The following is a 21,788-nucleotide window of genomic DNA, read 5'->3' on the forward strand; positions in this document are numbered from 1 at the left end:
GACACAGATCAGAATAAAATTTACCTAGAATCAACTGATACATTGATAGTGTCACATCATCTCAATGACTGAAATGTAAATCTGATTTTACATTACTGCTGGTATCTTCAAGCAAGACCCAAAAACTGTAGTAAAGATCACTGAAGGAGTTTCAGACAGTAACCTACTTTGCAGTGCCTATTTGCTTACAGACCCAACAATGGTTTTACAGACACAGATGATTAATTTTATTAATGTGAATAGATCTTGTTGGGGCTTAATGCATGATATATGTGGTAAAGAATGAAGGCTCGTGCTAATGCTGACCTGGCAGAATACATTAGTATCTATTTATAAGATAACAGAACCATTTCCAGAGCTTGAGAATAGTTTTCATAGAAAGCCAACTACTGACGATGATTCATTTCCACGTTTTACTTTTACCAAAGTTTTTGGATCCCTGAATACAGATGGATGACAGTGATTCAATAACACTATCAAGGAGTACGTCCCTTAGCACCAATTATACAAGTTAAGTGCAAGTCAAGTTCTTTAAAAACACTCAGTATAACAATTGGTAGATAATAAAGTCAGTGTAATAAAGACAGATAAATTAATACATTGGTGACAGGAAGAATTAGGCTCTTGATTTTGAGTTGAATAAGCAATAGAATTAAAAATAAATTTTATTTGCGATATCCATCATGCATGGGGGTGATCTTAAACGGCTGTAAATTACCTTTGATCGATGAAGATAGATTTATTCTTTCAGCTGAATATTTCATTAGTAGGTTTTTTGTTTCAAGTACTCCAGTGAAACAATTATACTCTTAATGCACACACCACTCTCCATCTGTATTATTCTGTTCTTCATTCAAAAACCTTCTCTACATATTACTACTATCCCACACACTACTACTTTTAAAAACATCTGGATAAGCTCATGGAAAATCTCAGTTTCTTAAACTTACTACAGTGCACCTCAATGACAAGACAAAATAATGCAGTCAGTAGTGTCAAGCACAGGGCTCCATTGCTGTCAAGGGCAGGGACATGCCTATGCCTCCTATGAGAGACTTCTGTAACACAGCAGGGACTGCAGGGTGCCAGATCCAATATTCTGGCATGGAACTGCTGTTGGGGTATTTTTCCCTACAGTAAAAGGGGTGCACATAAATATATGATGATGTTTTAAAGTCTATTCAATCCTTTCTACTGAACTCCTTCAAGGTTGGGCAGGGCCTTCAGCAAACTGGCTTTCTGGATTTCTTCCTCAGATTTACTGCTTCTCTCTATTGGAAACAAGGAACAAAAAAAGTCCTTCCCATCTATTTCATGTATTCCACAACATTCAGAGTTGTTAGTTAATAGGCTCATCATGAATTCCCTCTGATGGTTTGGAGAGTCTTAAAGGATGTCTCCTACTTTATTAATGGCAAATTTCAGCCCTAAGACATAAGAAATTTAAAGAAACTTCTCGATAAACCCTGCTTAAAGAGTCAGGGTTTTTCTTTTTCACACATTGTCTCTAAATTTATAAGCACAGCAGAGACTGAAAATATTTGAGGACTCTCATAAGAACCAATATAAACACTAGCAAGACTAATGGTCTTCTAGATACAGAAGTTGCAATTAAATGCACTCTAGAAGGATAACATCTTGAAAAAAATCTAGACAATTTTCCACACCATAACTCATTCCTGAAGGAAGTGAAGTTGTCTTGGGCTTTCACACTTCATTCATCAACAGAAAATAAAAAAATGTGTCGGTAAAACTACAGTTTTTCTGTGTGTTACACTTTACAGTTACTAAACTATGTGTTACACTTTACCTGGACATGTGTGCAAAAATGTTATACAGTGAAGGTACCACCCACAAGGCTTTACTCAGTCCCGATGACGCCTTTGGTAAAACTCCTATTAAATTCCAGATCTGGATTTCACTTCACCTGTATACCGCTTTTATGCTTAGGGGTAAAGGCCTCCAAGTTTCTGCAGCATATTCTTTTGTATTTGCCAGTAGAAACAGGAGGAAGGGTTATGCAAGATAAATAATAAGTACTTCAATCAATGTGATGATTCTGTTGCTTTTATTGTGGTTTTCTAGTGAAATGACTGAAGGATTCTGTGAGGCCATGGTAGCGCTGTTAGCATCTAGTGCTCTAAATATTAGAGCAAAATCAGATCAAATATAACATACTTTAGTTTAAATTCATACCATTGATTCAAATATATTAAAATATCTTTAATGGCTTAACTCTGTTTTGGAAAGATTCAGCTTTGCTCAAGCGTCCCCTGCTTGTATGACTCTAGGATTCTACATCAGGTAGCACCCATCATATCAGCAGACATAAAGCCTCTAGAGAAGGAGCGAGCTAACATAAACCCCTTATTGCATGATCTGGCTACTTTGACAAAGTGTCTTTCAATCCCACAACTGGGTGGTCTACCATGCACCGGTCCAGCATTCAGGATCGCAGAATCAGTGCCTGAGTTATAACTGTGCATTGTAAGAAAAGCAATTACAGATCAGTACTCAGACAGTCAGTTGCTTCCATGTCATCTTGGCATTCCTGCAGGCAGCATCCAAACCCAATGCTTCTATCACTGATAATGGCCTGCACTGCAGAAGCCCTCTCCCCAGACTGCCTCCCACTGGCGTTCAAGGCCCTGAGTATTTCCTTCTTCTGATTTTGCATTTGTAATCTCAAGAGACAGGTTATGTGAGGAATTATTCAAGTGCAATATTTTTGAAAGGTTGTGAGTTATCTGCGTTGCAGAGAGCATGAGTTACACAGATGAAAATACTGTAAATCTGTGTATGAGATCTGACACATTACCTACTATTTGCTAAGTGCTCTTGCAAAAGAGTACCGAACACTTCTGCTCATACGCATCAATTCATTCACCAAGGAAATGTGGCTATCTTCAGAGTGATAAGGCAGCCAACTCAAACACTATTTTGTCTCAGCTATAATATAACAGTGTTTGTAAAGGCTGAGGCAAAGAAACAAAGAGTGAAGCTGCAGGGAGTTTAGATTGTTTCTAACCTAGTACTGGGCTCCCACTTTAAGGCAATCCACTCTTCCAGAATTAGATTAGTGGAGCTGAAATTCAATGCATCATTTAGCACTTCCTACTACTTTATATATGCTGAATGGTTGCATCAGCCAATTTTTAGTCATCTCACTGGCCAGTCCTTGAGGGTCTCTGTCCACTTACCAATATATGAAACGAAAACTGGGGAAATAGTCTGCTCAAGCTGCCATTGCTAAGAAAGAAATACCTAAATATGTCTAAGGGAAAGTCACAGAAGCCTGAAGTAGAATTTCCTATCCAGCTGGAGGTATGTGAACTACTTTTGAAACCACTTTGTTTTGTTTCTTATGATCCAAAATGATCTGTATTGCTTGTCTGAACTGTCTATCACTTTACTGCTTTCTGACAAATTAAATCTTCTTAAAGGACTTTTTCTGAACAATGTGACAACAGATACATTGTCTCAGTGTGAAACAGTATGGGAATAGTGTCCTTATTTTTCTAATATCAATATTAGAAGAGCTATGATCAACATTCACCCTTCTCAGCTCTACTAGCTGTGCAGAATATTTGGGAAGTGGGACTTACTTCTGAGATTTTCTTTGCATTTTACCTCCAATCAGCATGATAGGACAACTCACCCTCTACGCTCTTGCAACAATCTGGACTGTCAGCACAGTGTCTGCTTAATCTAGAGGTTTAAAGTCAAGCATGTGGTTTTCAGGCACTCACTTATTTAATAGTACAGATGTTTCTGAAGAGCATGTGAAAACATACAGACACATCACAAAATGATGCCTCTCTATCATCAGAAGATACCATCTGGGCTTTAACCTGTCTCAGTGAACAATTCTCAGCGTGAGGGTTCTTTCACCTCTACAGAGAGCCCTCCTGCAAATGTCAAATTGTCACAAGCTACTCCTCATCTAATAAGAAATTTCCATTTCCTTCTGTCGTCTTGCACAAAGTACTGCAAATCAGAGCAATGGAAGAATAGCTTTAAGTCAGGATAACTTGTGCTGAACAACATTTGAACTGCCTGTGAAATGATCATCAATATTACATGAGACAGATGAAAATTTGCCTGAGGTATAATGGTGCTCCCAGAGTGTTCCTATTATGCAGGTGGTTACTATGCAAATAGAACAACCTGGGAAGTATATGAGGAGGAATACCAGAATGAATTAATATAAGTAAATTAGTCATCTTTTAGTCTGTAGAATTTTGGTCCTGAATCCCTACAAAACTGAGTTTACTATTTCACTTCTGAATTTGCTCAAGTGTAATCAAGAACATATGTAAAGATCCTATTCTGCAGCTATTTCCATAATTTTATTTCCCTATTCCAGATTTTTTCAAGTTCAGCATCCAAAATGAATCAGATAGGTCATTCAACAGAAAAAACCAACCAAAAAATCCCATCTGCCTTCTATTCACACAGAGTGACAGTACCTAAGGAAAGAATGACCCTTCTGAAATAATATAGTGCCTAAAATATGTTTTTGTGAAAACAATTAGTGACTGATACTTTTAATGAAATGGCTACGAGTCCTCAATATTTTTTTGCTTCATATATTCACATCTATCAGTAAAAAGGGTGGACAGAAGAATGGCTGCCACCACGTTTCAGCAACAGCTTTCAGTCTTCCTTATCCCCTTGTCCCATGAAGGGACAAAGTTGCAGAAAATAAAGACTATAGTCTCCTGTGCAGTGGAAACCAGCGTGGGTTTTCAATAACAAAGGAAAGAGTTCAGATGGGCTGATGTGCACAGACTGCAACACAAATGCACACAGCTGAACATCTCAATATCAACTGAAGAGAAGGTAGCAGGAGAACATGCTGAATGATGGCTTGACTCTTTTATACTCCTTTGCCACTAACAGGCTAACAGCAGAAAGGGAGAAGCAGTGTGCTTGCATGTGATCAAGAGAACCAGGTCGCTGAACAGCAAAGCTGGAAGCCAGCTGTGCTCTTTTGCTTTCTGATGACCATAATTAGGCCATTTCATTGTTTCTCCTTTTCTCGCTGCCAAATTCCACTTGGAAAAGAAATGACAGCCCACAAACTCAGCCATTTGGCACGGCTTGAGGAGAAGACACCAGTGACATTTTATCAGGGTCATGTTCTTATATACTGAGCATGACACACACTCACATAGCAAGTTTCCCCTTCATACCTGTCCACCTCTAGGTCTGCGTCTTATGCACTTCACTGAAAGTTCTCTGCCAGCTGCCTGATCCTCTATGTCAGTTCCAGCTCCTCAGCTTGACCTGGGACCTCTCAACCAGATACACCTGATGCTTGGCTCAACAGAGAAGTTATGGCTTGGTGGATGCCTCATGACAGTGTCTTCAATTAAGTCATATTAAAAGGCATTTTTCTCTTACTAGTTTCAAAGTTACCCCCCCCCCATCATATAACCTCCCCCACCTGTTGCATAACCTGATGTGTATCTAGGTAGGAGCATTCAGTAACATTTCTGCTGCTTTTTTCCCCCACTCACAGTTCCAAGTCCATACAGTTTGACCTAACTATCCCTGAACTACTTTCCAATTTGCATTTTAATTTGAATAAATCTATGTAGTCTATTTATTTCCTTTTACTCTTTCCTGCAGTGGAGATATGGGTCTGACAGAGCATGCTGGTATATCACACCCGTTATGTCAGGTTCCTTTAATTCCAAAGAGATTCCTTATTCTTTGCTGCCTGTCGCCATTTCGCATGTAATTTAAAAACAGCAGGCAGCAATTGAACTCTCAGATCTCATTATTACCTACAAGTCCTTCCAACAACAAGAAGCAGACTAGAGACTTTCTTCAAGGTGATGGGCAAATGTGCCAAAGTTGCCTTTAATTTATATTGCTACTGATGCTTTTCAATCACACAGCTTCTCTTTATTTGCATGCTGTACTTGTTCTGCTTTATATAATGTATCCTCTCTGTGTATGAACACTACGAGAACTCAGCAGCCTTTCACACCATGCAAGTTTATTTTTCAATTCTGTTTCATGTCTGCCTTCAATAATTAACAACTTCATAAATTACATCCATGAAGTACAACCCATACTGAAAGTTTTAATGCATCATTCATCTTTGTAGCTAATTAAGCCTTTTGTACCAAGACAAGAAGTCATGAAATACATCAAGCACAGTTAGGTCAACAACTATTTAACCAAGAAAGGAATTAAAAAGAAGAAGAAGAAAAAAGAGGGATAGTGCTAGAGCAATGCCCATGTTTTAAGAAAAGTCTCAGCTCAATGCTCAAACTGCTTACCTCTCCTTGCCAGATTGGGTTGACAGTATTACACATGATCTTAGATCTTTTCTCCTGTCCATGATGAGGAAGTGCTGGGAAGATGCTATGTTTTCCAGGCTGGATGGAAATCTTCAGATAAGGATCTGGATTAAAGAACATTCCTTTCTTCAGACCAAAGGCCTGGAAATCTGAAAAAAGGTAAATAACCTGATTATTTTTCACATTCCAGGTGTCTCTTTGGGATGGTAGGAACAGTATATGGGAATCCAGTAAGGAACCCAAATAATATGGCATGAATGTGAAAAAAACTCCCTGTGTCTATTGTGAGGCAATGTAACACCAAACCATAATGATACTGTGGTTTAGGATTTACAAATCATTATATAATGAAACTGCAAATTTGCAACCTAATTGTGCAGATTGATTTGGCTTCAAATTCAATATTTATGCAGCTTTAAGTGATTTGCTAATTTTTCTAATAAGCCAAGCACTTGCTCAGCCTGACTCTAGTGGAAGGAGTACTCTAAAAGAGAGATCCAGTCATTTAACCACAGTAATGGCATTTGGTACCCAATGTATGTCACTTCTCCTAGGTATCAATTTTACCTGTGTACAAATCTTAGTTTTTACACCACTTTTTTTCTACGTGAAAAGTCAATTTAAATTCTTTCCCTTTAAAGCATTTTCTTCCCTGCATGGGTTAAACTTGACCTGTGGTAACTTAGAAAGGCTCTTGTCTCTAATGACCAAATTTTAAGCAGTGCTTCATAGCTGCAGAACTCCCAGGGAGCATAATATGTGTCACGTAGACAAAAAGTCTCCAGGCACTTATTGAAAATTTACTCATAATATTCTGAAGGAAGACACAAAGCCCATTATAGTTTGTCCCTGTGAAGCCAATGAAATGCAATCCAATCTGCTGGTATATCATTAATTTTGGCTCAACAGACACAAACTAAACCCTCCGGCCTTTTCTTTTTCTAGAGGCATTTTTAAGCTTTCTTCAGAGTATATGAGCACTTATTCCTATTAGTGAGTTCAGTAACTAATTTATTTTCCACCACTCTGTGCACGGAGATTCTCTTCTGTTTAAAGCTTTATTTCACATAGGGCTACAAGCACTGTACTACATTCTGCCTACTTTCTCTTGCTGTATTGAAGAGATAAAAAAGCATTACACAAGATAGTTTCCAAAACTACTTAGATGCATACCTAAACATTCAATTTAAACACATATTTTTTCTTTTAGGCAGATTTTGAAAACATTAATTTTCACAGTCTTTTAATTCTCTTCTGATACAAAATGCAATTATTCTGGTAGGTTGTGGGAGAACATGTAAAACCCTCCAGGCAGATATTTTGGATGAATCTGAAAATCATACACATTGCACACCATCAGTACTTTTTCCAGAAAATGGTTACATCAAACACAGAGATATGTTTCATCCAGTTGTATTTTGCTTCCTTAACATATGGTAATAGCCAACACAATAAAATGTGCAAGTTCAAAAAAACTGCTTTTCTTTCTGTTGGGTTTAATCATCTATTCCAGCACACAACTCATGCTGCAGATATTCAAAAGCTGTTGGACAGATGGTCCTGCAACAGATTGTATTTTAAGAATCTCATTCTTGAGGCATTCTCTAACAGTTAACAAAAATAAAATAAAGGATATCACTACTAAGAGCTTATTTGAAAATACTTTGTTGACAGTATGTGCTGCCATGGTCCCAGCAATGCTGTAGCACAAAGAAAATTATCTGCTTCAAACTGATAAACATCAATTTTCTTTTTTTTTTTTTTTTTCCTGAGTGAACAATCTCTGTGTAACCAGCATGTACCAGCTGAAATCCTATATGGCAAACTCTTTGGCTTTGGAAGTTTGTACTGTTAGAAATGCATTCAAGAAATAGAAACCGAGATTGCAAAAGCACTATGAATGCCAAGGCCTGGCAGTGTATTAGCACCAGGCTGCTAACACATGAGAGGAGAGAAAAACCTCTGGGATCTTATTTTCTTTCTCTCTGATGTTTCCTCAAAAGATTCTGAAACTGAAATATTTATTGCTGTATATGCTTCTGATTTTCTTTCCTTCAAATAGAGACCATACCACTGAGTAAAGAAATGGTCTATTGATAGACAGAAAATACCTAGCACTCAATTATGTATTTTTATATATTATGTATCATAAAGAAAATACACATTATTATGACCTACCATCCTCTTTCCAGTTATGGTAATTAAGTACAGTCATGAAAATGAAAGTACTCCTAGTCTCATTTTTGTATTCGGATGAGGAAGAAAATATAATTTAGCTAAGCACAGAGCAGACAATTTTATTTGTGTCATTTCCTTGCTTAAATTGCATAACAGAACAAAATTTGTTAAAAAGTCAGTTAGAAACTTCAATTTTTAATGTCCAAAATATGCATAGGGTAGCAGAAATGGCTTTCTCAAGGACAAATATCCCACTTATATCTCACCACAAATTCTCATCATTATGAAAAATGGAGCATCAAAAATGCAACAGCTCTGAATAAAGTTACATGGATATCTGCAGTTAACCAGAAGTCCATTTAATTTGAAGCAAAACCTATCTTTAGGTGCTGTAACTATCTGCTGGAACTCGTAACCAAAGGCTCAGATACTCTCTTACCACTGCTGTGTAACATCCCAACAGAAGAATCCCAGCTATTCTGCTTTCCCAAATGCAAATATTTCTCTTTATCATGTTCAGAAAAAAGGTTCTAAAGACATTTGAGTGATGGTCTGAGGCTAACTGAATTTAATTCTTTGGCGAAACCAACGAATTCCACAGATATGCCCTGCTGTACACTTTAGTTCTACAGTGTATTTCTTGGAGGCATATGAGGAAATGTTACCAAGATAACTCATCTATTTGTTGCAAAGGGGTATTTTCATCCAGTCACTTAAAAAAAAAAAAGTTATCAATATACCATATGTCAGTTTCCTGTTTAGTCATAAATCACACTTCAGTGTGAAAGAGGTTATATACATCTAACAATGTAATAATGTCAGGCCATCTCTCATGAAAGATGACAGAAGGAAGGAATCCAGGTAGAGACAGAACAATCACAGACTGGCAGTAATTGCAAGTACGTGCACCCAGTACAGCTAGGCTCACTTCATTGTGGAAAAGTGGTTTATACTAACTGCTGCCTGCAGCTTTCTCCAAGTGAATTATGAATTTTTCCAACTTCAGAGCTTTCCTTCCATATATGCTGATGTTCAGGTGTCTGGATGAGACCTAAGGAAGCTTTATGCTAGGTCACATGCATGCATGTCCTCTCTGTTCCTAAGGTGGGCCACAGACTTTCCTGTCTGCCTTGTAAAGGATCATATGGCAAATCTATTTGCCCTGCAGCATCACAAACCTTGGTGACTGGATAGTGATGGACAGTCTATTTTTGTGGCAAACTGGAAACTAGTATGTATTTACTGGAACCAGATGGGGATGTCAATTCCAACAAATACAGCTAGAGCACATCTGTGTTTTACCATGTTTGATTTTGCCTCAACACAAGTGATTAAGCTTTCAAAAGGTCAGGGACAAAGTATGATATAGGCTTGTGAGTCACATTTTGTCATGCTCAGCACAGAGATTCCCTGAAAGTAATGATCAGTAAAACTACTGTAACAACTGTATATATATACATACCTGCAGACATAGCAAGGTACTTATCCAGACCCAAACTCCACATAGGGGCATAACAGAAAAGGATGGAGAACCAGAGAGAGAACCAGACCCTGGAGCAGTCTGTTTGCTAAATTCATTACATTTAGTCTGGTCATCAATATGTCAGAAGTAAGTGAAGGAAGCTGGAAGCTGTTCTCCCCAAGGGATGAGAAGACTTTGCCAATAGCTGTGGAAGAACTTTCCTAGAAATAATACACAAGGCTACTCTGTGCAATTTATAAGTGTGTCTCAAGAAGACCAAGTCCCTCTAGTCTCTTGATGGTGCATATTTTACTTCATTGAAGTAAAAAAGCCAGAGTCCACAAACCAGCAAAAGGATCAAAGACTAGTAAATAGCAAAGCTATTAGTTTTGAGAAACTCATATTGATATTCTAAAACAGTTGGCAAATTCCTTCCAACAAATGCCAAGTCCTGAATGTCCTTTGTGATTCCAAGCACCATCCAACTGATGACAACTGATGCCTTGCAGCTATCTATACTGACACTTGCAGCAGAGGCTATTATGCCCTACAGATTCTATAGTCAACTCACCAAATTCACATTTTTCTTATTTAGCATACTAGCCTCATAATCTCAGGACCAGGAAATAAGACTTATTCCTCATGAGTCACCCGACCCCTTGAGCAAATGAAGACATCTTCAGTTAGGCCAAACTTGTCCAGAACATATCTAAAAACAGCACTAATGGAGTTAACAGGACACTGGAAAGAACCAAGTGTCACTGGAATGACCACATTCAATTTAGATTATGATCTAGCTTGATGAACACCAAAATGGAATTTATTCTCTCTGTGATCTCCTCATTAATGGCAGAAAACAAAAATATTGTCATTTTACTGAGATCCTGATAGTTCACGTATCAAAGCAGAGTAAACCATCTTCATAATCTATCACCACAAGAGAGTTGCTAATTAGGATGTCGGTGGACAGCTCCAACATTTCCCTTCAGATTTCCTTTGTAAATTCCCAAAGAGCTGTCAGCTTGGGTTCTGACACTGAAAAAATGAACTTGAACAGGACTGGTATCTGGATTGACTACCAGTGAGGGAAGGTAACTGCCAGGGTGCTGATATGTCAGTGTTTCTTTTGTAGAGTGTTTCTTTTGCAGAGCTTGGACTCTGTATTAGAGGGTAGCAGTTCATCTAGTGGCCTGAGCTATCCAAGACATATTCGTGTCTTCAAAAGAAGGAACAACAAAACTCTACTTGCTCAAGATTCAACAGGAGGCACATAGATACTGCCTCTCAGCCATGTGCTTTTAAAGCAAGAGAAACTATTTTAGCTACTATCAGTGTAACAACCTTTCAGTTGTAAGAACACATCAATATTGCATTTATTGAAATGCCAAGTTGATTCATGCAGCAGTATATGATATTAAAATTTACTATAAGAAAAATGAGCATGGATTCACAGAAGTATTGCATCTGGTATCAGATTTCAAGAAGCAAATATTAAGGAATTTTAGAAAACAAACAGTAATGTGCAATGATAGGAAGTCTTAAAATCCAACACTGCAAACTAAGGCAGAGGAATTGAGAAATATACTACATAAACTACAATAGATGACTGACTTGATCAGCTACTGAATGAGATTCTGCAAGTTAAATCAGATAATTAAAGTGCTTCTTCCTGCTCTCAGAAATCTACAGATCTATAGACAGATTTCACTTTCCTTTTAAAACAGGATGTAAGAAAAAAAAAGGCAGGTGTAGTTGCACAAGGAGGTGTTTAATGATCTGAGATTTAAAGAAAGACGACTAAGTGGATCAGATAAACCAGAGGCAAAATATTAAAGACAGTGGAAAAAAGGAGAAAATATTTTCTTCTAGCTGTTACAAACAAAAATGGAAGGACTGTCATTTGGGCAAGGAAAGGAAAGGGCAGCAGAGGTATTAGGAAGAAAATAGGTCTATTAATAAATGAAAAGGAATAGAGAAATTAATTATTCAAAAATGGCTGAAAGACAGGCTACCTTTTAAATTGTCTTCATCAAGAAGGAAAACAGAAAAAGCCTGAACAGCTAAAGTGAACAGCTTATCACAGCAAGTGGGAGTTTTTATCACTGCAAGAGGTTAACCACTGGAACAAAGTACCATCTCCCAGTATCCTCAGACCCAGACTACAGCCTGTCTGTAAGATATATCTGAGCCAAACTCACACAAAGCTCCATACCATGGAGTAAGGTGGCCTATGTTAAACAGGATAATAAAATAGTTGAATTCAAAGCCTTTTGAGGCCTTTCAAACTTAGTCTGGAGTATGGCACTACTTTGCAGGCACAGATGTACTGGAAATGGTAGAAAGTCACCTTCACCTTCACACAAGATCCAATAGGTAAGAAAAAGTCAAGGGATTAGTACCTCGGGTTTATAAAGAATACATCTGAGTGACTTGGCTTGAGTTGGGGAGGGCAGAAGAGGCAGTAGGTTTATAACAGTATTAAACAAAATTTAGTGGCTAGAACTCCTGTTATAAAATCAGTTACTAGGATTTCAAAAAATTGTTGGAAGATATATCTGCATTCTGAACAAGCATTTCATGGCAACAACTACTGTCATAATGACCCTTAGTGGACCTTATACTATTTTCAGTTCTGATTTACACTCTGACTTCTTTAAACTGACAACTGATACTACCCGAATACCTGGTCTGAAAGACACACAAAAATAACAACATTCTCAGAGTGGTGTGAAGAGGATAAATGCCTGAATGTTTGTGGAATATTCAAATCTTCTGGTCATTTGTTCTACAAGAACACTTATAAATAAAGTGTGCAAATACATGAGATATGTGAAATATTAAAGCCTGAAAAACTTATTTCATGCAACATAGAGCTAGGAGGCATATCATGCAAACCTCATGATACCCTTTCTAAATATACCAGCCAACAAGACTGCTTTTAAGGGCTTTCAGCAAATTTGTTATACTGCTGAACCATGAACCTTCAGTGAAGTAGCTGGTACATCTCAGGAAGCTTAGCACATATCTTCTTTCCATACTTCATGCAAGGGAGCTCTGACACTTTCAGGTACCTTATCAGAAGTGTGACATTCACTGGTAACAGCAGAAAAGGCATTTCAGAAAATAAATGCAAAATGGACTGCATAGCTTTCCTTAAAGAATTTTTTAAATCTAGTTAAATTAGGCTTAAAATATTTCTCTTGGTATTTTAAATAATGAAAGCTATAATAATACTGTCATAATAAAAACTATTAAGAGGCTTAATCACAGGAAACTACCTTCTTTGAGATCAGTCTTGTTAGTGAATATATTGATCTGAACTAACCCTTCACAGGACCAACTTCCAGTCTCCAACACAGAAAACATGAAGGAAAAATCCCTCCTAGTGACATAATGTGAACTCTCTGCTATTTCCATTCTCAAGAATCTTCTTGTGCCTTAAAGGATTGTTTTACACCTGTATCATTGTTTGACATTTTTATTCAATCCAGAAATCTTTTCTCAAGCAAAATCTCCCATGAAACCAGTTGGATTCTGTCCAACCAAATACTCTATAAAGAAGGACTTTCAGAAAGAAGAAAGCACTTTGTCACCAGGTTTTTAGAAAATAACCTGTTTCTGCACAGTTCATTTCCACACAGGGTCTGACTGGAGCCTCAGCAGTACAGCTAGCAATACAAGTCAGCTGAAATGCACTGATGTTGTTCAGCATTTCATGGAATTTGGCCTACTTCAACATTTTTCTCTCCCATTCTAATAATTTTTCCTTTAAAAAGTGATATGGTAGAAGACATAGCTCTTCTTGCATTCTTTAGATGACAGACTGCTTAGGGTAGGGTGGCTTTGTGCTGGTGCAGCGCTTAATGCAATGGTTCCCAGTCACACTAATGGTTTGACACTTTTTTCTTTTTAATTGCCACTAAATCAACCATAATTTGGAAACATAACTTTTAAGTAATGATACTGAAGATGACAATATACCAAAATATAGATATTGAAAAGGAATAGCAACAATTTTGCTTTGAGAGAGACAACATTTTGTTGTTGTGGTATTGACTAAGTGAGAAGGTAATAAATAAATCCTTGTGATATGTTAATCTGTTAATTTCAGAAAGACTGAAATGGAACTATTTTGATACCACAGATTTTTGATAAAATAATTGTCCAATTACTTTATCAAAGCCTTTCAAATACCTGGCTGTGAGGATGCTGTTAATATGGATGTGATATAAATGTAGATTAATTGCTTGTAAACCATGAGAATAAGATATCCCAAATATATTACAAGGTATGGTCTTTATATACTTTGCATCAAGCTGTAAATTAGATACTCTAGTTTATAAAAGGGCCAACTGAGACCACATTATTTATCAGTCTCACAAATTACTACTCTTGACACCTCTTGGTCTACTAGGCCAAAGAATCTGAGAGAATGAAAAACTGTAACTAGTTCTGGGCCACATTTTCTGTATAAGATTATTAAAGAACATTAAAAAATATTAACTCTATTACTCTTGAGCTAAGCTCATGGTTTTATCAACTGATGGGTGGATGCCCAGTGTCCAACTTACAAAAATAAGTGATGTGTTAAAACAGCCCCACTTAATACCAGTCTAACTGTATCATATAAAGCCTCTCAAGAACCACACTGGATATCTAATTTGGGAGAGCACTGACTTGTGTGCTTAGTAGAGGGAATCTTGAAACAAATCATATGGCCAAAACTAATCATATAATCAGATACTTGTCTAAGTGTAGGACTTTATACAGAAAGGCCTATGCCTGTAAAACTTTTGATCTAGGGTAACTCTTTTTACTCTGTACTACTTCCTCAAAGAACTTTCAAGTCAAGATAAGCATCTTTGTCTTCCAGGAGCTAAACAAATACAGAAACCAAGTAGCAAGCATAAAACTCCAAAATGAGAACCTTGCTCACAACTACTCTCTTTTGACAAACTGATTTTTCTCTACAGATGTGATTTGCAGACTGTTTTTACCAAAGCCAGATCAAATGGTTCATAGATGTTTCATGGAACCATATCAAGCCTTTAAAACCTGCAGTGACACGCCAAGTAATGAGGCTGAGCATTCTTCAAGAAGTGCAGAGGAGTGCAAGAAGTGTTCTGGCTCAAGAAGTCAGAGAGTCGCTGTTGAGCAACACAGACAAGCTTGTGCACATAGATCTGCCTCTGGTCCAGACCATGACTGTGGAACGTGCTCTCCAAGAAACAAAATACTACCACAAATCACATTGTGCTCTCTAAGTAAAGCATATGCCTTTGATCTCGCTTTCCCTGACCTACATATTTAATTGCGAACAGAAAACCTAATCTGGCCCCAAAAATCTACTTGAACAAGACACTTCAGCACATAACTCTCATTGATAGAAGAGAGTGTGGCAGTAATCATAGATATTAATTCTCTGCCTCAGCATCACTTCTAGAGCAACAGGCAAAAAACCATACATAAATATATACATATATATAACTACCACACATGGAAGGTTTTAGAAACATGCACATGAAAGGTTCTAGAAACTCCAGTCCCCAACTCTTTGGGCTTAAAACTTTCTCATCAGCAGTGACTTACCTGACAATGAAAAACTTATCAGTCTCCGACTTCCTTGTCCCTGGATTGAGTCTTCATTGGTGATGCTTTTAAAAATCTGCTGGAAGACAAATAATGGTGAGAAAGAGTAGTCTCCAACAACTCTCGAACATAGAAATTGCCTACTGTCTTTTTGCAGAATCTTAGTTTTACAACTAAGAATCAATTAAGGACCAGGGATCAAAACAATGTTTATGTTTACGATGAAAAAATACTATGTAATTTGAACATAGCAGTTCATCACCCAAAAAGGAACTACTTATTAATCAGGACATAAGGATGGGGATGTAGCTATCATCTCTTAAAACAACTTCCATCTTTATAACATCTTATTCCTTGTGTAGAAAATCTTGTTCCAGAAAGCTAATTGCATACATGTGAGAATGACTTCTGAGAGATTATTAATACCCTGCACAACAACCAGCTGTGAATTATGATAACAACGAGCATTGAGGATGATCTGGCAAAAGAAAAGAAATTAAAAATCCATAGATGACCATTTGTAATCCACAGTTTAGGTTTTAATGTCAGTCTTTGGTTCAGCAAGTTTATTGGTGAGCTGCTGTTGTGCAAATTAGGAACCAAGCTGCCTTCTGGCTGTGATCAGAACTGGGAAGCAAGAATGCCTTTGAGCCAGTGTCTGGGGCATCAGCAGAAACACACCATCAGCAGTTTTCACTGCTGAGCCCCTGAACAGGGCAGAGGAGATGCCATCGGGTGTCAGGCTCTGAATCCAGCAGGGAGGTGGTGCTACTAGTACTGCCTCCCATTGACTCTGGAGTCAAACCAAATGCTGCTCTGCCCCCAGGAAGCAGCAGCTCCTCGCCACTCTTGCCATTCAGCTGTCAGCCAAAAAAGAAAAACAGCATTTATGCAGTGAAGTTCCAATTTCTGCCAGGAAACAGTAACTGAAGTCCCACTCAGCTGTGACTCATTGCTCAGTATATTAAATATTGTGTAGTCAAGCTTAACTTAGAAAGCAAGCTGGTCTCTGCCCCCAGAGAGTGCAATGCAAGGGGGCACTGCAGCCCAGCTAGCAGGGATTAAACAACACAACTGTCAGGTTAAGACACAAATGAAGCCTAGATCAAAAACATACAGGTTGAATTTAGACATCATGATAAAATAATGGGCTCTGTTAGACTTGACTTTTTGTCATAACCATTTTGTTTCTTCCAGACTATCTAAATGAGATAAAAGGTACTGAGTAGAGTGAGACTATGACTAAATTCCAGTATAAACATCCCTACTGGATCACAGCTAATTAGTTGCAATTGTACTTTCTGTCTTCTCAGCTGAGTAGGTTTCAATATACTTATTGAAGCCACTAACTGATTTCTGGATAGAGACACATTTAAATCAGAATATATGCGATTGCTAGAATTTATGACAAGAACTCGGTAACCTTTAGCAGCCAAAATTGTGATCCCACCAAGAAACAGACATTTCCTTATCACTGTGTATTTTTCATACTATGTCGCTAGCTGACATTTATTACACACTCTCTTTTAATGCTTACTATTATGGTCCTTCCATGATTTTGTCCAGGACAGTAACCAGGCCAACCAACATAGACATGTGCACATTTGCAAAGCATGTGCTTTTTTTCAGTTCTTCAGTATTACTCTGGGTTTCTTTTTAGATCTGCCATGTATGTCATACATCATGGCAGTATGAATAGTTTAGCAGTCTGAACAAATTGGGGTGGATCTGATGGGGTCCTGCAAACACTAGCCTGTTCAAAACTTAAAAATATGTCACTATCAAACGACCCTTTTGGGGCCATACCTGCATTAGTGAAATTACATCAAGGCAGTCATAATATTGTTGCGAATTCTGATATGGGCAAAGCATCACTAGCATGGCCAAACCTGCACTGGTGAAGCTTGGCATTATACAAGGGAAGTAATAAAGACATCCAGTCTCATAAGTAAAAGAAAACCAACATAAATTTATTTGCTTCTGGATGATCCATCCCTTCTGTGAAACAGGTGTACCCCACAGCATCCTGTCAAGTGCTCACTGTGCAATCATGGGGACAAAAAGCCAGCCCTGCTGCATAAATGAGTTATTTACTCAGTAGCTGACCCCAGTGTAGTCTGAGGTGCAACACTACATCCAAAAGCCAGTCATTTTGATAATGTCTAGCACTTAACCTTAGCAATATGAAACACTCACACTTTTTTGAAGCTTTTTCACTTTTCTTCCTGTCCAGCAGATGAGAAAGAGAAAGCATGGCAGAAAGGTTGAAGGAGAGACACACTTATCTTTGGGTTGAGACCTGGGGTGCACCATTAAAAACAGTTGAGTCAAGTGCCTCGTGTGTAGCTCTACCATGACAAATCTGTGTTCCTGACCCTCCAGCAGTCTGAAGGCACTGGTCTGCCACTCTTCTCACACATGCACTGCAACTTCTCACCCACAATACAGGTCCTCAGGCACGGCAGGGAAAATGCCAGAGAACGCTCAAGAGCAGGTAGACATCCTCTCTCGAAGAATGGAGGAATTAAACATGGATGTACTCAGGGAAGAATAATAGGAAGGCCATGAAACTGATTATACTTTAATTATTGGCATTTCAAGAAGTCAGAAGGAACATCAGTGGAGGAAGGGAGAAAAATCTCCCAACATTAAATCTGCTTTTCTGAAAATGAAAAGATCTAATTGCCGCAGTTCAGATTCACTGTTTTCTAATGCAATACCAGATTGTCCCCAGTAGCGAGGACAAGGCTGCACCTGATGCAGGGCAGGGGAAAAGAGGGTCAGTAGTCACCAATGCTCACCAGCCACAACACCAACCGTGTTTCATAGTATCTTGAGGCCTGAGATGGGAACATGCACAGGTCATACTGTTCCTGCTTGCCATTTATCATTAAAGAAATCCAGACTGATTTTAGTGGCTACAATATAATTACATTGAGAGTTTTGTCAGTATAAGTAAACCTTGAATTTAGTCATCAGGAGGTAAAAATCCCTCTATCTTCTCAACTGCCACTTAAAATATAGTTAGTTGACAGAAAGACAACATTCATCTTGTCACTTGACATTCTATGGACTTGAAGTCCTTCACATGAAAAGGAACAAATGTGATTTTTACTCAATAACTTTTCTGCTCTTTTATGCCCTTGAAGTGAGAGCTCAGTCTGAATTAGTTTAATATTTTTAGTTGTGCAGCCAAACTAATTATTTTACAAGTCCTGCTGATACAAAACAGAATGAATATGATTTTACTACATGCTCTTTTATATCTAGACATGAAGGGATGGGACATGAGCTGCAACTTCAAGCCTAGGTGAATCTCTCAGAAAACCAAAGGCTTCCTGAACTGGATTCAAACCTTTTTCTTTCCTTGAATATAACTGGAGCCAGTATCATTGCCACTGATGGGAGCATATATATTCAGACAGTTAGAGGGTTATCAGTACTTCTTCAAAATATCCTGCAATAAACATATGCTGTAAAATCATCATCTTTTCTGCTACAGAGTTTCCTAGCCTCTGAAGAATTGCAAAAGATGACTGCCATGGCCTGTGATGGCTATCTGTGAAACATGGGGAGGTATTTGAGGCCAGATCCAAGTCTCCTGGGACTTGCTAAGCTCAGGAAAATGTCCAGGTTTGGTAGTGCTTTTCATTTTTACAGCACAGAGAAGAAAGAAGATAGGAGATGAGTGAAAGCTAAAAATAATAGTATTGTCCTAGTATCACTTTTCCTTGTGAGTAGTTCCTGCAAATGCTAGAAGGAAGTTACATGACCCTCAATGAGAAAGGAGGCAGACTTCACATTAGCAAACGGAGCCCTTGAGACTCGCTCCCTCTTTAGCCATGGTATGTGTTATGGAAAAAGAATTAAAAAAATCTTGAGAAATCCCAGAGCATTACAATCCATCAGCTCTTGCTGTGACAAAATTCCAAGTACATCACTAAAAATTTGTGAGGCCTCTGAGCAGAGGCCCAGAAACACAGACTCTCACAACTAATTAAAAGTATCTCCTAAAATACCTTTCTCTTCACTAGTCTACCTAAATATATGGAAGAGTAACAAAGACAACTATCTTGGTCATGCAAATAAAGTGGCTTACAGGGCACACTTAGGGTGCCCCTATTCAGCCTCCCTGTTGCTCTAGGTTAGGATGAGGCAAATACAGGTATAGTGTGAATCAGGTCTGGAAGAAATTGTGTTTACCTGGTGCTGCACTAGAAGATCTGCTTTTGGACACCACAGTGAGCAGCAATAGTGTAGCATGCTGGCAAAACATGCTTTGCAGCACTGAGTTCCCTTTAGCATGTTCGTCTACTGTGCAGCCCAACTTCAATATTTTTAAAGTCCTGCTGATACAAAACAGGATAAATATGATTTTATTGCATACATCTACCACAGCTGGACATGCATAGCTGGCAAATACAAGCACTTACTCCTTTTCCCACACACAGCAGAGGAAAACACTGTTATGTCTTAGTTTTAAGTGTTCTGTAACGCTTTTTCCTCTCCAGAAGGACATTTTTGTCCCCTGTGCCCACACAAAGAGATTCAACAAAGCTAAGCAAATTTTCCCATAAGCAAAAGAAACATCTAAAGTAAGTAATCTTCCCTTTCCCTGACGGCCAAAGTACTTCTGTATCAGTAGCTTCTGCTGCGAAAGAATGGCAACATTTAATGACCATAATTTATATCAGTTATCTCACATAAGCCTGTATTTCTTACATTGAAACAGGAAATTGCAGTGACACGAAAAACAGTGCTGCACTACCTGTTTGCTTTTGTTGACTTACATGGTGAACATCATGGACATGACCTAATGCTCAATCCAATGATGTTTGGATTTTACGAGGTGCTAATTAAAACCTAGAATATTTTCCACTGAGAGTACAGATTGCAATACAGTAATATCTATTGCAGATTAAGTAATCAGGTACTGTAAATTGACAAAGCTCTAGCCTGGACAACACTATCTATTCACAAGAGTTTTTCTTTAAAAAAGCAGATCTAAAAACATAACAAAGTATTCAGAAGGGCTCACACTTCCCAGCAGTACTATCCATATCTGTATTGAAGATGGAAGTCTACAATGAAAGAAAACTAGGAACCACAAAAGTAAAGCAGCAAAATATTTTCTGTTTGTACACACCGGCTCTGAGGGTGAGAAGCGGTAGATTAGAGCACTGTAAAAAGGGAATGCTGCAACCTGTGCTTAATTCAAATAACAAGTGAAAAATAGCCTCAGCTCAGCCCCAAATTGTGCATCAGCGATCAGAAAAAGTGTTGCTAGATGTGTCAGAGCTAAAGATGGGGTGTTGCAGCGCTGGGGGAAAAGGTGTCCATCACTGCCTGCACTATGAGTGCTTCAAGCTCCTGTTCTCTGTTTTCTGCTTTTCAAGGCCACCAAACTTGCCAGCAGATTTAATGCAAAATAAATAAGTTTAATAACCTGAATTCAATTGTCAGCAGCAAAAGAAGAAGCTGATGCTCTGTCTCCTATGTCCTTCCATCTGCTTTTATCCCCTAATTCATCTGACATGTAAGATGGGTCCAAAACTGCCCAGCACAATGCAGGGGCAGAGTACCAGCTTCCACTCTGCACAGCTTTGCTGATGTTAGTTTAAACCAGTTTGGAGCTACTGTTTTAACACTCCTGTGCGTACGTGGCACAGGAGTCCAGAACAACTAGTCAAAAAATTATTCTCCCCTAACCTATTTCTATTGTCTTTTGCTGTTGCCCTCTTGATTCGCTGAATGCTTAACATTTGGACAACTCTCTAAAACATGTGGAAAAAGGCTTACACTTTCCACAGCTCAGCAGTGAAGTTTCTTATTACAGGAAGAGAGTATCAGACATCATCATGAGTTCACATATTCTACCATCTTCTTTAGAGAGGGAATTCCTCAGTAGATCTGCAAATGGGTGAGTATTCCCATTTCATCTCAAGTGCTAAATTTAAAAAGAAATAGTTTTGTAAAAAAAAACTGACTAAGCAAACACAGACTGAGTGCTTCCTTTCACTCCACCACTTGACTTCTTCAGTGACGAAAGGTCTTTGGGATGTAAGGGGCAAATTCTGAAAGGAGCAAATGCAGATCTGAGCTCCATGACTGCCACTGACAGAATTATGGCTATAATCCCAGGCACCACTTTGAAAATCTACCCCTAATTAGTGGCAGTGCTTCAGCTGCAACCCCCACTCTGTTAATAGAATTATCCAGCTCTTGAATGCAACATATTCCACTTA

At 38.3% G+C, this 21,788-nt stretch overlaps 1 protein-coding gene across 11 annotated transcripts in view; it reads right to left on the reverse strand.

Annotated features, from left to right (window-relative positions):
• Positions 1-21,788, reverse strand: part of HECW1 (HECT, C2 and WW domain containing E3 ubiquitin protein ligase 1) — a 256,737-nt gene that overhangs the window by 85,267 nt on the left and 149,682 nt on the right. For 8 of the 11 annotated variants that reach the window (XR_003529753.1, XM_027655947.1, XM_027655946.1 and 5 more), the window contains 2 exons: positions 15,544-15,622; positions 6,294-6,463 (listed from right to left, as the gene is read on the reverse strand). Coding sequence is in view for 10 of the 11 variants with exons in the window: in XM_027655947.1 (XP_027511748.1) it covers positions 6,294-6,463; positions 15,544-15,622 (249 nt within the window). In the remaining variant the exon portion in view is untranslated. The remainder of the gene's footprint in view (positions 1-6,293; positions 6,464-15,543; positions 15,623-21,788) is intronic. The other 3 variants (XM_027655945.1, XM_027655942.1, XM_027655938.1) reach the window with 1 other exon arrangement.

Source organism: Corapipo altera, unplaced genomic scaffold (assembly GCF_003945725.1).
Source record: "Corapipo altera isolate COAL_440 unplaced genomic scaffold, ASM394572v1 59, whole genome shotgun sequence".
Lineage (NCBI taxonomy): Eukaryota > Metazoa > Chordata > Aves > Passeriformes > Pipridae > Corapipo > Corapipo altera.